Source organism: Pongo pygmaeus, chromosome 5 (assembly GCF_028885625.2).
Source record: "Pongo pygmaeus isolate AG05252 chromosome 5, NHGRI_mPonPyg2-v2.0_pri, whole genome shotgun sequence".
Classification (NCBI taxonomy): Eukaryota; Metazoa; Chordata; class Mammalia; order Primates; family Hominidae; genus Pongo; species Pongo pygmaeus.
The window spans coordinates 52,947,052-52,970,288 of NC_072378.2; the positions used below are offsets into that span (position 1 = coordinate 52,947,052).

The window sequence follows — 23,237 nt, forward strand, 5'->3', positions numbered from 1 at the left end:
ATATATCGCTTTAAATGCTTACTTAAGAAAGAAGAAAGATGACAAGTTAGGCATATTTCTTAAAAAGTTAGAAATCTAAAGAATTAAAAAATTAAAATATTAAGAAATTAAAAGAAGGAAATCATAAAATAAGAGCCTGAAAATAATGAAATTGAAAACAAAGGTAACAGAGAAGATTTGTCAAATCAAAAGTCATCTCCTTGAAAGGACTAATAAAGTAACAAACTATAGACAAGATTTATGAAGGGATAAACAAAAGAAGGCACATATACACAATATTAAAAATGAAAGAAGTGGCTGGACGTGGTGGCTCACACCTGTAATCCCAGCACTTTGGGAGGCCAAGGCAGGCAGATCACTTGAGCTCAGGAGTTCGAGACCAGCCTGGCTAATGCGGTGTGAAACTCCATTTCTACTAAAAATGCAAAAATTAGCCCAGCATGGTGACACACGCCTGTAGTCCTAGCTACTTGGGAGGCTGAGGCAGGAGAATTGCTTGAACCCGGAAGGTAGAGTTTGCAGTGAGCAGAGATCGTGCCAATGCACTCCAGGTTGGGCAACAGAGCAAGACTGTCTCAAAAAAAAAAAAAAACAGCATTCTTTAAAGTGCCATAGCCATTAAACATAAAATAAAATAATAATACAACTTTATGCCAATAAATTTAAAAACTTAGGTAAAATGAGCAAAGTTTTTTTTTGTTTTGTTTGTGTTTTTTTGTTTTTGTTTGTTTTGTTTTGTTTGTTTTTGTCTTTGAGACGGAGTCTCACTCTGTTGCCCAGGCTGGAGTGCAGTGGCCTCATTTCTGCTCACTGCAAGCTCCGCCTCCCGGGTTCACACCATTCTCCCGCCTCAGCCTCCTGAGTAGCTGGGACTACAGGTGCCCGCCACCACGCCCAGCTAATTTTTTTTTTGTATTTTTAGTAGAGACAGGGTTTCACCGTGTTAGCCAGCATGGTTTTGATCTGCCCGCCTCGGCCTCCCAAAGTGCTGAGATTACAGGCGTGAGCCACTGTGCCTGGCCAAAATGAGCAAAGTTTTAAAAAACTATAACTTGTTTATGAAGAAATAGAAAACCAAATATCTTCAACCATTAAAGAAATAGATTTAGTTTAAACATTTCCCACAAAAAATCCAGCAGATCCAGATAATCTTACACATGATTTTTGACAAACATTTAAAGAACAAGTAATTCTAAGCTTAACACAAACCCTTTTAGAGAGAAGAACTTCTTAATTCTTTCATTTAAAAAGGCCAGTGAAACCAAAGTCACCATGAGAAAGAAAAACTACAGTGATTCTCACTTAAGAAGATATATGCAAAAATCCTAAACAAGATATCAGTAAACCTGATCCAGCATTATATGAAAAAATAATCTGTTGAGCAAACAAAGGCAGATGGCTGGACAGCACACACATATATACCAGATCTCCTGGAATATTGTATACTAAGGGAAGTTCATATAATCACAAGCTATGTCCCCCATTGCCCATCACTTCCTGGGGAAGCTCAAAGGGAGGTAGTAGGGTTGGGAATAGACATAGGGAGACAGATCCTTTGGAGTATAGAGCTGTTATTAATAAGATGCATTATTAGGGAAATACCAGGCCCTCCTTCGCCATGATCAAGGGCTGGAGTTCAAACTTTTATGCCTGTTATAGCAGAAACTTAGCCTTATTCCAGTTTTTCAATCCAGTAATTACTAGTTAGGAGAACATCAGCCTACTTTTCATCCCCCTTGTCATCAGGGTTCTGTGCCAAAGCTTTGTGGTTACAACTATAAGATGTGGCACTCTGCTAGAACTGATTGACTCTTAAGATTTCCTTGGATGCCAGGCTGCAGGTAATCAATCTTAAACAAGTTAATCCTTAGTTCTCATGAAACAGTAAGACAAGACTGGAATTATTCCACAAATGCAAGATTGATTCTACATTTGGAAGTTATTTATTCCCACATGAATGGATTATTGTCATCATCTCGTTGACTGTCCCTGCCCCCTGTCCTAATAGCAGTGATTACAACCTGAAATGAAACCATTATTTATATAATTTTTTAGTGTCTGTCTCCCCAAACAGAATATTTTCTCCATGAAGTCAGGAATTGTGTCTACAGTGTTAATTATCATAATCCCAGTATTTAGCAGTGCACCTAGTACATGATATAGATGGTCACTAGTAATTGTTGGATGAATGGATAAACGGGTGGGAATTTGAGCTAAATGACTTGGATCTTTCCTGGACCTAAGACTTTATACTTATAGAAGGACATTTGTTCTTTCCTCCTGTAGTGATTTATTTTAAGCATTAATTTGCTAAAATTAGTGATTTATAGTGATAGTTTGAGTTGAATATGGGAGAGAGACTTCTCAAAAACTGTATTATGTATGTGTCCTATCAACAGATGGAAATACACAGCCAAGTGTTCTAGTGGGAATGTAGGGGAGACCCTGACTCTTGACCAGAGCAAAAGACTGCACTCCCTCAGGTTCTCAAGAATGCCTGGCTGTTGTGTGTTGTCTTTCTTGACACACTCATTCCTTTTTCTTTTCTCTCTAACACCATCTTATATTAGAGAACTTCCCTCAGTGTGTGCTAGAAATCTCTGACCAAGAAGTGTTGGAATGGTATACTGCTAAAGACTTCATTGTTGGGAAATCACTCACTATGCTTGGGAGAACTTTCTTCATTTATGATTGTGATCCATTTACTCGACGGTATTACAAAGAGAAGTTTGGAATCACTGATTTACCACGTATTGATGTGAGCAAGCAGGAACTACCTCCGGTAAAACAGGTAATCAGATAGTACTTCTTAGTGTGGTGAGAAAACTAATTTTTTGAGGTAGAAATTTAAGAAAAAAAGACTTCTATGCAAATATTCGATAAATAATGGACAAAGTATATGTAATACAGTAGTTCACAAAAGAAGAAATACAAATGACAAACAAATTATGAAAAGACCCTCAATCTAACTGATAATCAATGAAATAGAATGAAAATAATGATGTTTTTGGATCTGTTCAATTTTAAAAGATTCACAATATCCAGTGTTTGCCCTATATGAAGAAATGGGAATTTTCATATACTGTTTATAGGAAAGCCAATCAGGGTAAACTTTCTGAAAGGCAATTTGTTGTCTATTTTATTTTGAAAAAAATAAAATAGACATTTTATTTTTATAAGTAAATAAAATATATATTTTCTGGCCGGGCACAGTGGCTCATGCCTGTAATCTAGCACTTTGGGAGGCCAGGGCAGGCGGATCCCTTGAAATCAGGAGTTCTAGACCAGCCTGGCCAATGTGGTGAAACCTTGTCTCTACTAAAAATACAAAAATTAGCCGAGTGTGGTGGTGCACACCTGTAATCCCAGCTACTCGGGAGGCTGAGGTACGGGAATCACTTGAACCTGGGAGATGGAGGTTGCAGTGAGCCAAGATCATGCCATTGCACTCCAGCCTGGGCAACAGAATGAGTGAGAGTCTGTCTCAAAATATATATATATAAAATATATAATATATATCTATATCTATATATATTATAAATCATATTGTTTATAATATATGATATTGGATGTATATGATAGGACACATACATAATATAGTTTATATTATGACATATAGATATAGATATATCTCATATCTTTTACCTGGAAATATACTTTGGGAACTCTAAAAATGTATATGGAAGAACGTGTATTGTAGCATTATTTATAAAAAAATAAAGTGTGAGGAGATTGACAAAATAAATGATACCCATTCATGAAATGGATGTATGAAAATACATGCATTCATACAATTAAAAGACAATTAAAATACACCCATTCATACATGTGTGTAAAATATCACTGGGCCCTTTCTCCTCAAAAGAAAGGCATGAATAAAATTATGGAATGATTGAGTACCTCCAGCCAGGGCCCTGCCTTCCCCTCCAGCGGCTGCTCCTCTTGCTTGCAGTTGGCCTCCAGTCGTACTGAGTTCTCTGGTTCTACCAGTACAGCATCTTGTTTTACTCCCAGGAACTTTTGCTTGTGCTTTTCCTCCTTGAACCACTTTTCTGTTGTTCTTACACGCAGCTCTTTTTTATCCTCCAATACCCAGCGTAGGCTTCTTACCCAAGAAGTCTTTTCTAAAGCTCCATGTAGGGCTAAAAGCCTTTCATCTCTATTCCTGGGCTATTCTCTGCCTCCCTCTACTAGCACTTCTCTATTATATTAAATTATCTGCTAGTGAATCTTTTGTACTAGATTGTAACTCCCTTGAGGCCAAGGACTATGTCCTATTCATCTTTCTCTCCTAGTACCTAATACAGTGCCTAATAAATAGGAGGTATATAATATGTTTCTTGAACTGGACTGAAGAAAATTGGCTATGAAGGTGTTCTGCAAAAAGGAAGTGATGTCTTAGGCAAAACTTTTAGAAATAATATTTTATAGAAACGATTACAAAGAAGGATTTGGATTTTAGTATGCTGTGAGTTCCCAGAGGCAATACAATTTCTGGAAGGAAGTGTGGGTGATAGTACCTCTTGCTGTCAGTTTTTTCTGATAGATTTCTTTATCAGTGATGTGTTCATTGATTAAGAATGATGATAAACCCTCTCCTGGTGTATATGCATTGTGAAAAGAAAAAGAATTATGATAAACCCTCTGCCCCCAAGTTTCTTGGCAGCATTTGATGCAGTACACAGGGGAAAATACCATGAGAACAGATTTAGATTTTGATCAAGGAAACTATTTTACCACTTCAGTTTATAGATAAGGATGGTTATCTAACCAGGAGGTAGAGTAGTGAGAGATTGCAACATAGTGATGCCTTTTTCTTGGTGGGACTTTGACCTTTTTTTTTTTTTTTTTTTTTTTAGACAGGGTCTTGCTCTATCTCCTAGGCTGGAGTGCAGTGGTGCAATCTTGGCTCACTGCAACGTCCACCTCCCAGGTTCAAGCGATTCTTGTGCCTCAGCCTCCCCAGTAGCTGGGACTACAGGTCGTGCCACCACACCCAGCTAATTTTTGTATTTTCAGTACAGACAGGGTTTCACCATGTTGGCCAGGCTGGTCTGGAACTCCCTACCTCAGGTGATCCACCCACCTTGGCCTCCCAAAGTGCTAGGATTACAGGCATGAACCACCGCACCGGCCTGATCTGTCTTTTGAGCCAATGAAAGCTTTTGAGTCTTAGAATACCTCTGTTCCCCATCCTTATTACTATCATCTTTTTTTTCTCCTAACCTATCTTGAAGTAAAGAAAAGAGAGGGAAGCCCTGGATAAAGAGCAGAGGGGAACTGAAGATCTACTGTAGATTTTGGTTGGTTATTTTGCTCTATCCCAGCCCCTTTGTATAATAAAACTAATTTTATATAATAAAACATCTATACGTATGGCACATTAATTATAGTGTTTGGTCAGTTTCTTTCCCATACTTTCTCTATAATATATAGCTCTATAATAAACAAATTCCACCTGTCCATGAAATTTGTTAGAGATAAATAGAATGCCAATTACCAATCAGCAAATGCTTTTTAGTCATTATACCTCAGTCATTTTAACCCTAAATAACATAAATGGAAACCAGGGATAGGAATTTGTAGCAGAGTCTAGAGGGATAAAGCTAGAGACAAGCCAATGCAGGGATAGAAGTGGATATGAAATGGATATATTCAATTCCAAGCTTGATTGTAAGTCAAGCTTCTCTGCTAGATCAGGAATAAGTAAACATAAATGCATTAGCCAGATGTGTTTTCTGTCAGGCTGGCTCCATCTTGAGGCTTGCTGGTAGGGAAAAGAAAGAAACCAGAACTAGGAGAGCTAATCTGCTATGGAGACTGCCCCTGAAAGCAGTATCTGAAGGTTATGGTACTCTGGGGTTCTAAATGTACTACTAGCTTGGTTGAAGATGTCCAGACAGAAACTCTGGTAAGTGGATCATATGAGCAGGAGTATCTAGGAGTGATGATATCCATAGTCAGATGAGTGTTCATCTAGTTTACAACGGGACCCACCCAAGCAGTAGCTTGAAGTATGAGAAGCAAGATGCCAGGATACCATGCATATGGACTGATATTTAGGGAAGGTCTTTATTCCAGGCAGGGGAAGTGAGTATATTCAGGAAAAACAGGTAAAGTTTGTTAAAATACAATAGGAATTTGAGAAGAAGGCCCAGAGGCTTTATAGCTACCTTCTTATTGCAAAATCCTTCAACCCTCAGTGACCTCCCTACTGGCCCCTCAGCCAGGATGCTCTCATTGTGTGTTGTTGGTACAAGTGCAAAGCAAATTCAGATACCACCACTTTGCAGTTTCTGCCTAGCCTCCAGAGAAAACTCAGATGCTTAGCATGTAGGCCGTCAGCTCAGGGTTCCTCTGTCCATAGTAACCTGTAAATTCACTGAGTAGTGGTTTTGCAATTGAAGCAAATTAGGTCATTTTCCATCTGCTAAATCCACTAGTCATATTCTAGCCATGATTATCACATTAACTACAGTCCCAGCAAGTGATTTTGGGGTCAGTGTTCCAAGTAGTACGCCGTGGACAAATTTAATAGTCCTTTGTTGTTAAAGAAATACTCTGTTATGGATGGTACTAGGGACTATATGGACTTACTTGTTAAAGTGCCTGAAAATAATATATAAAAAGATTTTGTGGAGGTATATACAAGAGAAAATGTGTGCTACACAGGACCCTCACTGGGGTGGGACTAGGTCCTGCTTTTGTAGTAAGGGGTCAGTGGACATCAGCAATAGTTTCTCTCTAGCCCTGAGAGTTACTTTAGAGCATCATCAGTTACTTCTGTGATCAGTGAACATGATGCAAAATCCACAAAGAGGAAGGGTATAAGTGATATGTTATTTTTTCTGACTATATTTGTTTATGTAGAAAATATATTTGCATAAGTATTTTCTAGAGTTTTTTCTTTAAACTTATATTTACCTTTAATGTAATCTTAACACAAGTAGCATCTGCCTTACTTCTTGCTTCCTCTATGTCTCCAGGAGCTGCCTCCTTATAACGGTTTTGGACTAGTGGAAGATTCTGCTCAGAATTGTTTTGCTCTCATTCCAAAAGCTCCAAAAAAAGATGTTATTAAAATGCTGGTGAATGATAACAAGGTGCTTCGTTATTTGGCTGTACTGGTGAGGCTAATTTTTAGGTACTAAAGATTCTCTTCTATCTCAGTACTGTGTACAATTGTTTATTTTGTCTGTAAGCTGTAGATTAACAGCTGTCAGAGTTATGTGTTGACTCAACCAACCATTGTATCTAGTACCCAGCCTTCAGGGAGGTTGGATAGTATTAAGTATGGTGTCCCTGAACTAAGACCTAGATCAAATCCTATCTCTCCCAAGAATCTTTCTTAAGATCATTAATCTCTCACTCTTACACCTCAAATGTTGACAGACCTTTTGCCTCTTTTATTAAGTAACTATGAAATTGCTTAATATTCAAACCATGTGTGTATCTGTGTGGCTTTTTGGTATACTGTGATTTCCTTGAGGTTAGGGACCATGTCTTAGTAAGTTTTGCGTTTATCTGTGATATCTTGCCTGATATCTTGAGAGGTTATGTGACTAATAGTTAAGAGCATGGAGTTAGAAATAGACATACACTCAAATTCTGCATATCCCATTAATTAGCAGAATTGTATGAGAGAAGTTACTGATAGAAATTCAAAGTATAAGGTCTTTAAAATGGAAAAAAAATGTAGAATAGGAACCTAACCATTTTATTAGAAATATGGACATAAATAGCGGAAGTTGAAATAAGTTATATCTGGGAATAGGAATTAGGAGCTGGCGGTAGGAGGTGTCAGGTGACTTTTCAAACTATATGCATGTATTTGAAAAGATAAAAACTAAGCTAAAGACAGCTGAATAATAGATTTTAGAAAACGATTGCACAAAGCTTGAAATAAAAAGAGAGTTCTGGCTAAAAACAAAATTTTTTTAAGAAAACAACAAAACAGCAAAATGTAGGCCAACTAGAACACTCTCCATAAGAATTCTGACCAATAAAGGTTTTGTAGTACTAGATTCTTTCAGTTACTGTTAAAATTCAAGCGGCTTGTTGAATTATTATATGGTAACTATAACTCCTTAAGGGCAGGAATCATGTCTTTCTAGACTTTGTAGGTACTCATTAACTTTTGCCTTCATTCAGTAGGCAAAAGAATTTATTTCTGCATACATTATCCATGAGTAAGGCAATACAATATTGTACCCATTTTATGTTTCAAAACTTAAGAAACAGAAAGGCTATTTGTCTTGTCCCAGGTCCAGTGCTGCTTAGACAGGGGTAGGACTAGAACTCAGCCTTCTGGCTTTCAACCCAGTATTCTTTTGATGAAGAACCAGTATAATACTTAGGATTAGAAAAGGGAAAGGAACTCCTATGAGTTTATAAACTGCAAAATTGTAAGCTTACCTTTGATAATGAAAAACCTGGAAAAATTAATACAAAGTTGATTACAAAAATGGCTATGAATAGTGTTAGATATTGCTAAATGAGGAGAAAAGATAAATTTCTTTTGATTGCAGCCTTCTGTACTCACAAGTAACCTGGTCAAACATGATATATCACAAAAAGTTAAAGCATTTACAGAGGGCTTCTATTTCTAGCAATGATAGACCAAATAATTTGGATCAGCACTCTTGCTGAGGTGTGTGTTTGTGTGTATGTGTATGCGTATGTGTATGTGTATGTGTATGTGTGTTAGCACTTGAAGGTGCGGAACAAATAGCAAGATGTGAAGAATCATAGAGCAAGAACCAGGGGAACACTGAGAACCACAGAAGTGAACCTGACATTTGGGTTCATTTTTCCGCTAGGCGTATTTGCTGATTCCAGAAGACCCACCTGTGAGGACAAACATTGGAATCTATTTAGGGCCTGTCAAAGGCAGAAGCTCCTGGTAAACCCTCTGTGCTTAAGTCTGTCTGTAGCTAATCTTTGAAGAGACTATTGTCTGGCTTTGAATTATCATAGTCCCTGATTGTCTCAGTTTTACAAATCAGATTAAGGTGATCCTGGATTATAATAACCCCAGGTGACTGTCAGAAGCAAACAAATTCTCTGCAGATGACATCATTTTCAGCTTCAATTTATTTCTACAATTTTAAAAATACAATGTGTGGCACTCACAAAAACAATATTAATAATACAATGTTCAGAAACAAGACAAGATAACATAAAGAAAAGTGACCAGAAATAAGAGACAATAGAATATACTTATAGGGATTTCAGGTAGTGGCACTATGAAACTTAAACTTAAGCCAGGAGCAGTGGCTCACACCTGTAATCCCAACACTTTGGGAGGCCAAGGAGGGCGGATCACTTGAGGTCAGGAATTTTGAGACCAGCCTGGCCAACATGCTGAAACCCTGCGTCTACTAGAAAAATACAAAAATTAGCCAGGCATGGTGGCATGCACCTGTAATCCCAGGTACTCAGGAGGCTGAGATACAAGAATCACTTGAACCCGGGAGGCGGAGGTTGCAGTGAGCCAAGATTGCACCGCTGTACTCCAGCCTGGGCGACAGAGCAAGACTCCATCTAAAAATAAAATAAAATAAATAAATAAATAATAAAATTTAAAAAAATTTTTTTAAACGTTTGTTTACCATGTTTAAGGAGATAAAGAATAAGATTGAGAATTTCAGCAAAGAATGAGAAATAAGCCAAAAAAGTCTTATTTCAGTTTTGAAAAATCATCACATTAACAGAATAAAAGAGAAAAGTTAGATTTTGAAAAGCATTTGCTAAAATCAATCTAATATGATTTAAAAATAAAACTCACATATACCCCTGAACCTGAAATAATAGTTTAAAAAAGTAAAAATGAAAGAAAACAAAACTTTTAATAAAAAAAAAGAATAAAAGAGAGTTTCCTTAATCTGTTAAAGGTTATGTATGAAAAGTCTACTGCAAACGACTTACTTAGTGATGAAATGTCGAAAGGGTACTTTCTGAGATTAGGAACAAGGCAAGACTGCTATCACCCTTTCTGGTCCACATTGTTCTGTTCTGGAAGTCCTAGCTGGAACAGTGAAACAGGAAGCGAATAAACAAGTATATGGATTGAAGAGGAAAAAATAAAATTGTCATTATCCAAAATGAACAATTGTATATATAGAAAATAAAGAATCTATCTTCTACATTAGGGAAGTCAATATACAAATAGCAACAAAGAAAACATAAAGTTAAAAAATACCATTTACTATAGCATCAAAAATATTAAATTCCTAGGTATAAATTAAATTCCTTGGTATAATATTTTAGGTGTTACATACAAAATATATGTAACACCTAAAAGATGTATCTTTATCGTACAAGAGATATGTAATATCTTTTACATACAAGAGATATGTAATATCTTTTACATACAAAAGATATGTAACATCTTTTACATACAAAAGATATGTAACACCTAGGTTACATATGTAACACCTAGGTTACATATGTAACACCTAGGTTACATGTGTAACACCTAAGTGTTACATATCTTTTAGGTGTTACATACAAAAACACTTTAGGTGTTACATATCTTTTAGGTGTTACATACAAAAGATATGTTACATACAAAAAATATGTAACACCTAAAATATTATTGAGAGAAAATTAAGAAGACCTAAATAAATGAAGGGATATACCATGTTCATTGGCTAGAAAATTCAGTATTATAAAAATATTTTCCCCAAATTGATCTATGGTTTAAAAGTAATTACAGTCAAAAAATCCAAAAATGTTTTTATTTTTACAGACAAATTGATTCTATAAGTGGAGAGGCAAAGCACCAGGAATAGCCAAGATACTGTTGGAGAAGAGCAAGATTAGTGGATTTTGCTCACAAAAATATCACTCTGTATTAAAAGTCACAGTAATTAAAATAACATGTTATTGGTGCAAGGATAGACAAACCAATGGAACAGATAAGACAGCCCAGGAAAAGACATATGACAAATACAGCACTGCAGAGGGGCTGGGAAAGGAAGATGTTTCTAATCAGTGATATCAAACAATTAGATATTCATGTAACAAAAAAGAAGAAAATTTGACCTCCATCTCACTCCAAAAGTGGAGATCAAGTCTAGGTAGATTGAAAATCTAAATGTGAAAGGTAAAACAATAAAACTTCTTAGCAATAAATAATCTTAACATTATAGTAGGGAAAGATTTATTTAGTCGGATACAAAAAAGCAGTCATGTTTTAAAAATGGATAAATGGCTGGGCGCAGTGGTTCATGCCTGTAATCCCAGCACTTTGGGAGACCAAGGTGGGCAGATTGCCCCAGCTCAGGAGTTTGAGACTAGGATGGCCAACATGGTGAAACCCTGACCCTACTAAAAATACAAAAAATTAGCTGGGCATGATAGTGCATGCCTGTAGTCCCAGCTACTTGGGAGGCTGAGGCAGGAGAATCACTTGAGTCTGGGGGGCGGAGGTTGCAGTGAGCTGAGACTGAGCCACTTCACTTCAGCCTGGGTGACAGAGCGAGGCTCTGTCTCCTAAATAAATAAATAAATTAATTAATTAAATAAAATGGATAAATTTGATTATATTAAGATGAAGAATTTCTGTTCTTCCAAAAAACACCATTAAGAGTGTAAAAAAAGGCAAGCTTCAAGTGGGAGCAGATGTTTCATACAGAAATCAACCAAGATCTTATATTCAGAATATATAAAGAACACTCTGAAATCATTAAGAAAAATGAGCAAGAAACTTGAACAGGCATTTCACAAAAGAGGATATCCAAGAGGCAACTAAACATATAAGAAGGGCCAGGTGCAGTGACTCACACCTGTTTTCCCAGCACTTTGGGAGGCCGAGGCAGGAAGATCGCTTGAAGGCAGCCTGGGTAACATAATGGGACCCTATCGCTACAAAGATAAAAAAAATAAGTTAATTGGGGTTGGTGGCATGTGCCTATAGTCCCAGCTACCTGGGACACTAAAGTGGGAGGATCACTTGAACCTAGGAGTTCAAAGCTGCAGTGAGCTATGATCCTGCCACTGCACTTCAGCCCGGGCAACAGAGACTCTGTCTTTAAAAATATGTACATATGAGAAGTTGCTTAGCTTCATTAGTAACTAAAGAAATGCAGATTACAATCATAGTGAGTTGCCTCTACCCACCCATCAGAATCATTAATATGTTGATGAGAATATGGAACCATAGGAACTCTCATACTCTTTACTAAGAGAGTATACCCACTTTGTAAAACAGTTTGGCATAATATATTTACTAGATTGTGCTAAGGGTGCAATATATGTACACCAAAAGATAAGAATGTTTATAATAGCATAATTCATAATAGCAAAAATAGACCTAAATGTCTACCTACAAGAGACTGGATAAGTTATGGTATATTTGTGTCATAATTTGATTTCTGTTCAATGAAAATTAATGAACTACAGCTACTAATAACAACATGGCTAAATCACATAAACATAATTTTGAATGTAAAAATCCAGACACAAAAGAATGCACACATATTATGTAATTTCATTTGTATGAAGATTAAAAAGCAGACAAAACTTTATGGATGTCTGCTTTGTAGCAAAACTAAAGAAAACCATACAATTCAAGGCAATGGCTTGTTTGGTGGGGGAAGGATAGAATATTGATTGGGAGGTTCTGTCAGCGTTCTGTTTCTCAACCTGGATGGTGGTTATATGGGTGTTCACTTTATTAAAATTCTTTCGGCTGTGCATTTTGATATTTTTATTATTGTTTTGGGGTTTTTTTTTTTTGCAGTTTTCTCTCTGTGTTACTGCTCACAGTAAAAAATTTTAAAAGAAAGCCAACAGAACTATTAGTAAAGAAATAGTGGATATCTTTATGTGGGCAGGAAAAAAGAAGTGATATTCTGGTCATGGTAATTTTCAGATGTTTTCCCCTGACCTGTTTGGTGAAATAGAGAATGTATTCATTAGACTCATCACAAAAGTTCTTGAGGAAGAAAGGGTGCTTGACAATAAGGGGAAAAGGTTTACGAGTGAGGTGGGGACTTCAAAAGAAAATATATGGACATTCAAAAAGAAAGGAGTATGCTACAGAAATGATCAGAGACAAATTAATTAAATCCCATGGAGGTCAGACAAAGACACTGGATGTGTTCTGGGAAAATAACATATACTAAATCCTAGTAGACTATTGGTGCCTAAGTAAAAATATGCTGGTAAACTCTCTGGGACTGAGAGTGGAGTGCTGGCTGAGAAACTTGGCAAAGCTTTGGAAGAACATAAGAAACATGATTTGAACCGTGATCTTCAAAGCAGCTGAATGTCTTCTAAGAGATACGCAAGACAGTACCATCTGTGGTGTTTGTTAAGAAAATATTACAGCCTCTGTTTATTTTGTTTACTATGAGTGCATTTATTTTATAGCCTCTGATATTTTTATATGTGCCTTTTAATGCACAAACTATATTTATATAGAAGAACATATGTTTAATTATTAATTCATTCAACAAATATTGAAGGACTACTCTGGGCTAGATATGGTTCTAGATACCAAAGGTACAGTGGAGAACAAGATAGACAAATATTTGCTCTCATGGAGCTTACATTCTAGTTGACATTCTAGTCAAATAAATACATCGTATAAGGATAGGTAGTAACATGTGCTGTAAAAAATAAAATGAGACAGAGAATGATGGGGAAGGGGCTCATTTATATCAGCAGAATGGGGAAAGCCTCTCTGAGGAGGTCGTAGCAGAGCAGAAACCAAACGAATAGCTGAGGGAGCCAGCCAGGGGAATATCTGAGAGAGCTTCATGTAAGACCGAGACAGTGTGCAGTGAATGGAGGGCAAAAAGGTGGAATGACAGGTCGGGGGCCAGTCAGGGCTCTGCAACCAGTGGTATAACAAGGCCAGAGGAATAGGCTGATGGGAGCAGTCCAGGTAACAAGAAAGTATAGATAACAAGCTGCAGAGAATTTAAAAATAAAATCAACTAAAAATTGGTCTGTTTCTTCTTATTATCATGTGCCTGTAATTCTAAACAACATCAGTGATACTCATCCCCAAAGGGATGGCTCCTCCATACAGTAGAATTTCAGTTAATTAATGTAAAAGAAAAGTGGGAAGTAGAAAAATTATCATTAGGCACACACTGCTGTAATCACGGTTGCAGATAAGATCCAGCAATGGCTGCTAAAATTAGTGGGAAAACCTTTGAGGAGAAACAGGATTCCCATAATCTCAAAACATCTCCCCCAAGATGTTTTGTAATTGCAAAGGGAAATATGGTAACTTTAAGGGAAGAAATCCAGCAGAAACCTTAACCAAGTGATCAAGGTCAGTGTTATCCATAATAAGATATATTGACATCATAAACTCCCTGGTATACACCAAAGACATGATATCTTTTCTGGGATACTTTTGCCAAAAATGCAAAAATGAGATGCCTGAGGAACATTCAAGAAAATAATTGATGAGTAGTCTTCAAAAGCATCAAAGTCATGAAAGAGAAGGGCAGATTGAGGAACTATCTATCACATATTGGAGGAGACTAAAGAGAAATAACTAAATGCAATGTGGCATCCTGGATGGGATCCTGAAACAAAAAGAGCATTTGTGAGAAACAGGTGAAATTTGAATAAGGACCATAGTTTATTTACTAATATTGTACTATTGTTATTTTCCTGGTTCAGATAATTGTACTAATGGCTATATAGGATGTTAACATTAGGAGAACCTTGGTGAGGGGAGTGAGAATTCTCTGTAATATTTATGCTTTTCTATAAATGTAAACCTCATTCCCAATAAAGACAATAATTTTTTTTAAGTTTTATAGTACTCTTTCCTGCCATAGTAAACCATTACCATTGTCCCCTCCAACCCGCTGGTATGCCCCTGCTTAGGAGTTTGTGTTTTATTCTAAGTGTGATAGAAATTCTTTGAAGGTTTGAGAGCAGAGGAGTGATATGATTTGATTTTTATTAACTATATTGTGGTGGTTTATTTAACATTTATATTTTTATTACATGGGTGTACAATCCAAATGATTTGGAGACTATTAGATGAAGGAATGATATGAGAAAATTATTTCACTAAGAGAAAAATCTAATGACTTCTTTAATAGATGAGGAATTATTACACAAACAATCCCATGGTCTTAATGAGAAGATGTGCTACAGTTACAATATGAGCAGATTTTAGTCAGGAATAAGCAAATCTGTATTAAGGTTTGTTGGGACTGGAATTTCTTCCTTAGGGGTTGTGTGATCACTCTGCAATTTGATTTATAAAAAGTCTTGTCTACAAGGTAGTTTCTCAGAATCACTTTCAATTCTTTGATTTTATATTACTCTTATCCCTTCTTTTTGAATTTTATTTTTTACATTATGTATATAAACTGATTTGCTTAAAAAATAAAACCTTGCATAATCATCTTAGTGTTCATGAAGTTGAACATAATGTCAGCCAACAGGTCTCAACTAGCAGCCTGTGGTCAGAATGTAGCCCAAATATATGTTCTAGTATACTGTGTTTGGGCTTCATGGTGCTTTAAAAGAGTTGGAGTCAGTACTTTAAAATCAGAGGTTTAAAATAATAATCCACATTTTTATCTTTTGAAAAACTGAAAGATCTAGCAACATTGGGCCTACATTCTCACAAGGCAACAATTGAGTTGAGTTGGTGCGGCCTCCCTTGGGAAGCCTCCCTTAGATGAGGCATGTTCTTCCCAGAGGCACCAGAGTTTCCCCGTAGATGGTTTGTTTATATTGTAAGAACCCAGACTGCTTCATTTATATCCTATACCTGGCCCCTATAGGCATTTAAGTTTGCACATCTGCATAGACCATGAACCTTCATAATATCCTCTTTTCTTCACCTTTGTAGGAATCCCCCATCCCAGAAGACAAAGACCGCAAATTTGTCTTCTCTTACTTTCTAGCTACCGACATGATCAGTATCTTTGAGCCTCCTGTTCGCAATTCTGGTATCATTGGGGGCAAGTACCTTGGCAGGACTAAAGTTGTTAAACCATACTCTACAGTGGACAACCCTATCTACTATGGCCCCAGTGACTTCTTCATTGGTGCTGTGATTGAGGGTAGGTCTAAACACAGTCCAGAATTTCCTACTGGCTGCCTGAATGAGTTCTTAATTGGAATTTAATTCATTTAACCCTTATAAGAGGCAATTAGATTGTATTGCAACTGAGATAAAGCTACTATCCTTGTATATATGGTATAATGTGTTAATCGCCTTCCTAATCAATTAAACTCTAAGTTGATTGCATTTGTTGGCTACAGATGTCGACAATAAGTTTTGTAAATACTGAGCAAACAACTGCATATTAGTATGTCATTTAAAGAAAGCTCATTAGTTTCTGTCATAAATGCATACCTGTGAATTTATCATTGAGGGTTAATACTATTTTACGCCTGATTGCATGAGAGAACATCACCAAGCTAAGTGTGTTGCTACCTTCTCTCCAGTGTTTGGTCACCGGTTCATCATCCTTGATACAGACGAGTATGTTTTGAAATACATGGAGAGCAACGCTGCCCAGTATTCACCAGAAGCACTCGCATCAATTCAGAACCATGTCCGAAAGCGAGAAGCACCTGCTCCAGAATCAGAAAGGTGTGTGTTTGATTGCTAGGGTTTGGCACACTCAAGATATTCAGGAAGTAATTCTTGAGAAAACAAATGAGTAATCACATTTTAGATTTTCCGATTTCTCTCACCAGGTGGGAATTATTAGATATAAACAGAAGGTTCCCTATGTCAGTGTAATAACTAGTAACTTAGAACTTTTTCAACTTCATTTATTTAGCAAATACAGTTGACCCTTGAACAGTGTGGGAGTTAGGGTTACCAGCCTCCCTCCACAGCTGAAAATTCATGTATAACTTTTGACACCCCAAAACTTAACTACTAATAGCCTACTTTTGACTGTAAGCCTTACTGATAACATAAACAGTTGATTAACACATATTTTCTGTCGTGTGTATTGCATCCTGTATTCTTACAATACAGTAAGCTAGAGAAAATAAAATTAAGAAAATCATAAGAAAGAGAAAATTATTTACTATTCATTAAGTGTAAGTGGATCATCTTAAAGGTCTTCATCCTCATCTTCGTGTTGAGTAGGCTAAGAAGGATGTGTTGGTTTTGCTGTCTCAAGGGTGGCAAAGCAGAAGAAAATCCAGGTTTCAGTGGGCCTGTGCAATGCAAATTCTTGTTCAAGAGTCAGCTATAATTATTAAATGCTTATTATGTGTCAGAGACTATCACCAGGCCCTTGGACTTTTATCAGTAAACAAAATAGACAAGAAGTTGCTGCCCACATTGAGTTGATCTTCCAAGCAGCAGGAGATAGACAATAACACAAATAAATTATACAGTATATTGGGTGATGAATGCTGTAAAAATTGGAGCAAATTAAGAGTAATAAATGTTTCTGGAGAGTGGCAGTAGGTTGTGAAGGTAGGTCAGGGTAGGTGGTTATACCTTGAGGTGACATTGAACAAACACTTGAGGGGAGTTAGCTGGGTGGATTTCTGGAGGAAGTGCTTTTCAGGAAGAGGAAATGGTGCATGCAAAGGCCCTAAATACTAGCATATTTTACTTAAAGTACTCAAGGAACATTGGGAAGAAGTAGGCCAGTGAGGGTGGCTGAAATGGAGTGAGTGAGAGGAAGAGGAGTAGGAGATGGAATTAGAAAATTAACAATGGGCTAGATTGTGTAGGACTTAATAGGTCTTTGGAAAGGTGCTGGCTTTTTTCTCCGAATGAAATGAGCCATTGGGAGCAGGGGCATCTGAATAGAGGAGTTGCAAGATTTGACATATATTTTAAAAGAACTATCCTGGCTGTTGTGTTGAAAATAGATTAGGAGAGAGATTAGTTAAGAGACTATTGCAGTATTCCAGGCAAGAGAGGATGATGTCTGGGCCCAGGATGGTGGTATCAGTGGAGGTGGGGAGAAGTGGTCTGATTTGGATATATTTTGAAGGTAGCACCAATTGGACTTCAGACAGATTTTCTAGGGGATGTGAGGGGAAAAGAATAGTTAAGGATGACTCCAAGATGTTTGGCGTGAGCAACTGGAGGAAGAAATTGTGATCACCTGAGATGGGGAAGATGTGGGATGTGGGTAGAGCAGTTGCATCCTTTGTTGGTTGGGGTGGGGATTTCAGTTCTGGATATATCATATATTAGGTTTAAGACAGCCAAGTAGAGAGCATATAGTCTGTTGGATATGTAAATCTGGAGTTTGAGTGAGAGGTCTGGGCTGGCGATGTAAATGTGGGAGTTGTTGGCATATAGTGATATTTTAGGCTGTGAAACTGCATGATCTCTCTCTCTCTCTCTCTCTCTCTCTCTCCGTCTCGACAGGATCTCGCTCTGTACCCAGGCTGGCATGCAGTGCCAATAGTGGAATAATAGCTCACTGCAGCCTTAAACTCCTGAGATCCTCCCACTTCAGCTTCCCAAGTAGCTGGAACTACAGGTGCACGCCACTATTCCTAGCTAATTTTTAAATTTTCAGTAGAGACAGGGGTCTCAGTTTGTTGCCCAGAACTCCTGGGCTCAAGTGATTCTACCTCCTTGGCCTCCCAAACTGTTAGGATTACAGGCATGAGCCATTGCTCCTGGCCTGGATGAAATCTCTAAAGGAGTTAGTGTAGCTAAAGAAAAGAATGGTTCTAAGAACTAAGCTCTGGGGTCCACCAACACTTACAGTTAAGGAGACTGAAAAGGAAAACCAATAAAGCAGGAAGAAAATGCGGTATCCTGGATGCCAAATGAAGGGGTAGCATAGGACTGTAAAAAATAACATGCAAAACAATTTTAATAATCAAAGGGAAAATGTACAATTGTTCTGTGCCCTTTAAAAATTTTTGTCACTGCCAGGCGCAGTGGCTCATGCCTGTAATCCCAGCACTTTGGGAGGCCGAGGTGGGTGGATCCTGAGGTCAGGAGTTCAAGACCAGCCTGACCAACATGGTGAAACCCCGTCTCTGCTAAAAATACAAAAAAATTAGCTAGGCATGGTGGTGCACACCTGTAATCCCAGCTACTCAGGAGGCTGAGGCAGGAGAATCACTTGAACCCAGGAGGCAGAGGTTGCAGTGAGCCAAGATTGCGCCACTACACTCCAGCCTGGGCGACAGAGCAAGGCTCTGTCTCAAAAAAAAAAAAAAAAAAAAAAAAATTTGTCACAACATTAAAAACTTTGATGGTTATAAATGTATAAGGACATGAAAAAATAGTAAAGCTAATTTTTACTTAGCACATTGTAATTTAAAACATTGATAACATTAAGAATTAAAGTGTTTTATTTCTTTATAAAAACTTTATCAAAAGTGGTTTGAGCAGCACTTGCCTACTTCTCATTGTATAACTTATGATGCAGACTGAACATCTGTTCTATGCCTTGGTGAATTGTCATATTCCTGTTTAAGACTGGATCAACTTCCAACATTTTGTGATTTTTGCTTTCAATGTTATAAAATATGTCTTAGACTTCCTTTAATAAGAATGAAATATCTCTGAGCATTCTTTTAATGTGAAGCATTTTACAGGCATCTGGGATATCTTCATTCTTTTCATTACAACCACTTTTCTCATTTATGTTGATAGGTTTGCCTTCACCAGTTTCCACTGGCTGCACATCCAGGGTCTCTTGAAAGGCAGCTGTGTCGACATTCCTACAGTCAGCTTTCTCTTCTATAACTCCATTTATATTTGACTTGAATTCACTTCTTGCATCTTTGCTGTACTTTCATCCTTATTGACCAATTCTTTCTTCTGATTTTCCGTTTTTGTAAAATACAGTTTGTGTATCACTGAGAGACAAGGAGACAACATAGCTACACACTTTACTGTCTGTGTGAACTATAAAACAAATATACAGTGACTAGTCACCAACAGACTTTGAAAGAAGTGATGTAATTGTCACTGATTGTGATATGCATCTGTTTAATTACATTGTAGTTAGTGGACTAAAGTCCTGACAGATAAGTTTGTACTTTATGCAATTACTCATAGTTAATAACTGTGTTAACTGAAATTTGAACCATGTTGTTGGGGGAATGGGTTATTTTACTAAATGGTGGTAATCGAAATTCATGGGTCTTGGAACTGTGCAAACTGAGAAATGCCTTCATATCAAGGAAGACAGACTTGATGGAGGACAGGTGAGCTTCAAAATTAGGGCTCAACCAGGGAGAATTATTGGCTTTTCCCAAGAAAGAATTCCAGGGAGAGCTGGTGCTGTTAAACAGCAACTGTTTTTAAGCAACAGTGTGCAGCAGCAGCTGAGGTTCTGCTCCTTGTAGAGTAGGGATACCCCATAGGCATTGTGCCCAGAATTGTAGCTCAAAGGCAGTTCTGTACTCATATTATGCAGAAATTTCCAGGAAAAGGGTGGTAACTTCCAGGTGTTTGCGTCGTTGCTGTGGAAAGGGGTGGTTACTTCCGGATGTTGTCATGGCAATGGTAAACTGATATGGCACATTGGTGGGCATGTCTTATGAAAAGCCGTCTCTGCCCCAGACCTATTTTAGCTAGTCCTCAATCTGGTCCTGTGTCCGAGCCGAGCCTCCAGAGTCGAGTCCCACTTCCTACCTCAGAATGATTCATTATGTCAAATAGGGATTTAGCAATATTAAGGGAATTGGGGACCTTGGAGACCTTAATGAGGAGTTTCAGTGGAATGGGAATACGGGGAAAACCTGATGGCAGTAGATTTAAGAGAGAATGGGAGAGAGGAATTCTGGATCAGAGTGGAGACTACTCTTTTGGGGAGGTTTGGTGCAAAGGACAACAGAGAAATGGGGCAGCAGCTAGCAGAGAAAGTGAAGTCAGGAGAAGGTTTTGTTTTATTTTGTTTTCGCTTTTGTTTTAACATAGAAGAAATGGCATGTTTGTATGTTAATGGGAATGATTCCATAGAGAGGAAAACATTGATAAGTGTGTGAGAGAGCGGGGAGAATTTCTGGAGTTTGTGAGAGGATGGGGTTTAGTATGAGTGGTGGAATTGGCTTCAGATAGAAGCACCAACCATTAACCTAGGGCAGTATTTCTCAAACTTTCAGGTCTCGAGACACCTTTATACCCTTAAAAATTATTGAGGGCCCCAAAGAGTTTTTATGTGTTTATATCTATTGCTATTTAGCATATTAGAAATTATATCTGAAAAATTTTCAAATATTTATTTTGAAAACAATAAACCCATTTCATGTCAACACAAATAACATAATTTTGTGAAAAAAACTATTTTTACAAACAAAAAAAATTTAGTGAGAAGAGTGATATTGCTTTACATTTTTGCAAACCTCTTAATGTCTGACTTACTTAGTAATAGAAGATGACTGGATTTTCATGTGCTTTTGTATTCTGCCTGCTGTGATAGCCTGTGTTGTGTGACCTTTGGAAAACTCCATTGTGCACTTGTGGGAAAAAGAGTAAAAAGACAAATAATGACTAAGTATTATCACAAGAATAATTTTGACTTCACAGACCCCTGAAGGGTCTTGGGAACCTCCACGGGTCCTGGGATTACTCTTTAAAACCTTGATCTAGGGCAACAGGCAAAAGGCAGCATATGTGGGTTCAGATTCTGGTAGGTGGGTAGATATTGGGAGGCCCTTGTGATTGTTTCGTGATAGTAGTGCAGTAGAAAGAGTGAGGATAGAGGGAGATGTTGGAGGTTTCAAGAGAGAGGAGAAGTTATGAAATGCTCTATTTTATTGAATATATAAATATCAATAAAATGAATATAAAATAAAATTTAAAACAGCGTATTTTAGCTACCACTGAGAAAGAAAAAATTGCCAAATATAATCCATATCATTAATTGAAAATGCATGTTAATTCCAGAGATGTTAAAATGTAAAAAAAAAAAAAATTGTCTCATTTCACGGACACATCTTTAAAAAAAAATGCCTCAGGACTTAAACAAATATGATAGCTGTCCAGGAAAGTGGGAGGCTGAACGGACTAGAGAAGCATAGTTTGGTGGTTGGACAGCATTAAAGGCCCACTTCATATTCATAGTCATATATTTAATTCAAGTACTTCCCGAAAGTTTTTTTCTGTAATTGTCCCTTGTTTATGCAAATACCAGCAGACACTGGAAAGCTTCTTGCTTCAGCATACCACTAATTAAATCATCTTTAAAATTGTTTTAAATTTAGCAATTTAAGTTTTTAAAAATGTAGTAATGAGGAAAAGATACCACTGTGACTCTTAGAATATGATATCAATAAAAATAAGGAGAAATTCAAATTTTAGGTTGCCATATGGATATGGTTTGTTTGGCCCCACCAAGCTATGGTTTTAGATATGGTTGTTTGGCCCCACCAAGCCTTATGTTGAAATCTGATCCCCAGTGTTGGAGATGGGCCTCATGGAAGGTGTCTGGATCCTGAGGGCAGATCCATCATAAATGGCTTGGTGCCATTCTCATAGGAATGAGTTCTCACTTGTAGTTCCCATGAGAACTGTTGTTGAAAAGAGCCTGGCACCACCTACTCTCTCTTGCCTCTTCTCTTATCATGTGTTCTCTGCACATGTCTGCTCCCCTTCCCTTTCCACCATGAAGGGAAGCAGCCTGACATTTTCACTAGAAGCAAATGTTGGTACCATGTTCCTTATACAGTCTGCAGAACTCTGAGCCAAATAAGCCTCTGGTTTTTTTTTTTTTTAATAAATTACCAGCCTCAGTTATTTCATAGCAACACAAATGGACTACGACATGGGTTAAGAGATCCATTGCCATCCTCATTTTGATCCTCACCCCCGCCCTTCTTCTCTTGTGATGGGTCAGAGAGATGAGTTAGGAAAAACACATGGAGACGATACAAATCCACTGTCGCATCTTCTGTGCCTCTTAGCTAGTCTGCATTTAGCTCCCGACTCATCCATCTGATAAAGAATCCTGCTCTAAGGAAATGCAGTTACAAATATATTTTGCCACTCATTGCGAAGAGTCATGAAAGGGGATCATGAGTACTTGTCAGACCAGTACTTTTTATGTCAATTGTCAGTTCTAAGATGATGAAATTTGGAGTTGGCCATTTGCTTTCTCTGAGCCAGAAAATTAGAATAATGCACAGGTAACTGAGTATTAACTTCATCTTCAAGTTCTTAAATTCTCTTTGGGTTTGGGGTCCTCCACTGCAGTATTTTGAACTCAGACTTAAGGACAGCAAATGCACACACTTATTAACCCACCCTCCACAGGAAATCCACATGTGTGAATAGCATAGATACATACACA

The 23,237-nt window shown here is 37.5% G+C and overlaps 1 protein-coding gene across 2 annotated transcripts in view; it reads left to right on the forward strand.

Moving 5' to 3' along the window:
* The window catches only part of EFHC1 (EF-hand domain containing 1), a 73,486-nt gene that overhangs the window by 44,249 nt on the left and 6,000 nt on the right, over positions 1-23,237 (forward strand). For both annotated transcript variants that reach the window (XM_054490757.2, XM_054490759.2), the window contains 4 exons: positions 2,571-2,791; positions 6,987-7,127; positions 15,839-16,052; positions 16,441-16,588. In XM_054490757.2, the coding sequence (XP_054346732.2) occupies positions 2,571-2,791; positions 6,987-7,127; positions 15,839-16,052; positions 16,441-16,588 (724 nt within the window). The remainder of the gene's footprint in view (positions 1-2,570; positions 2,792-6,986; positions 7,128-15,838; positions 16,053-16,440; positions 16,589-23,237) is intronic.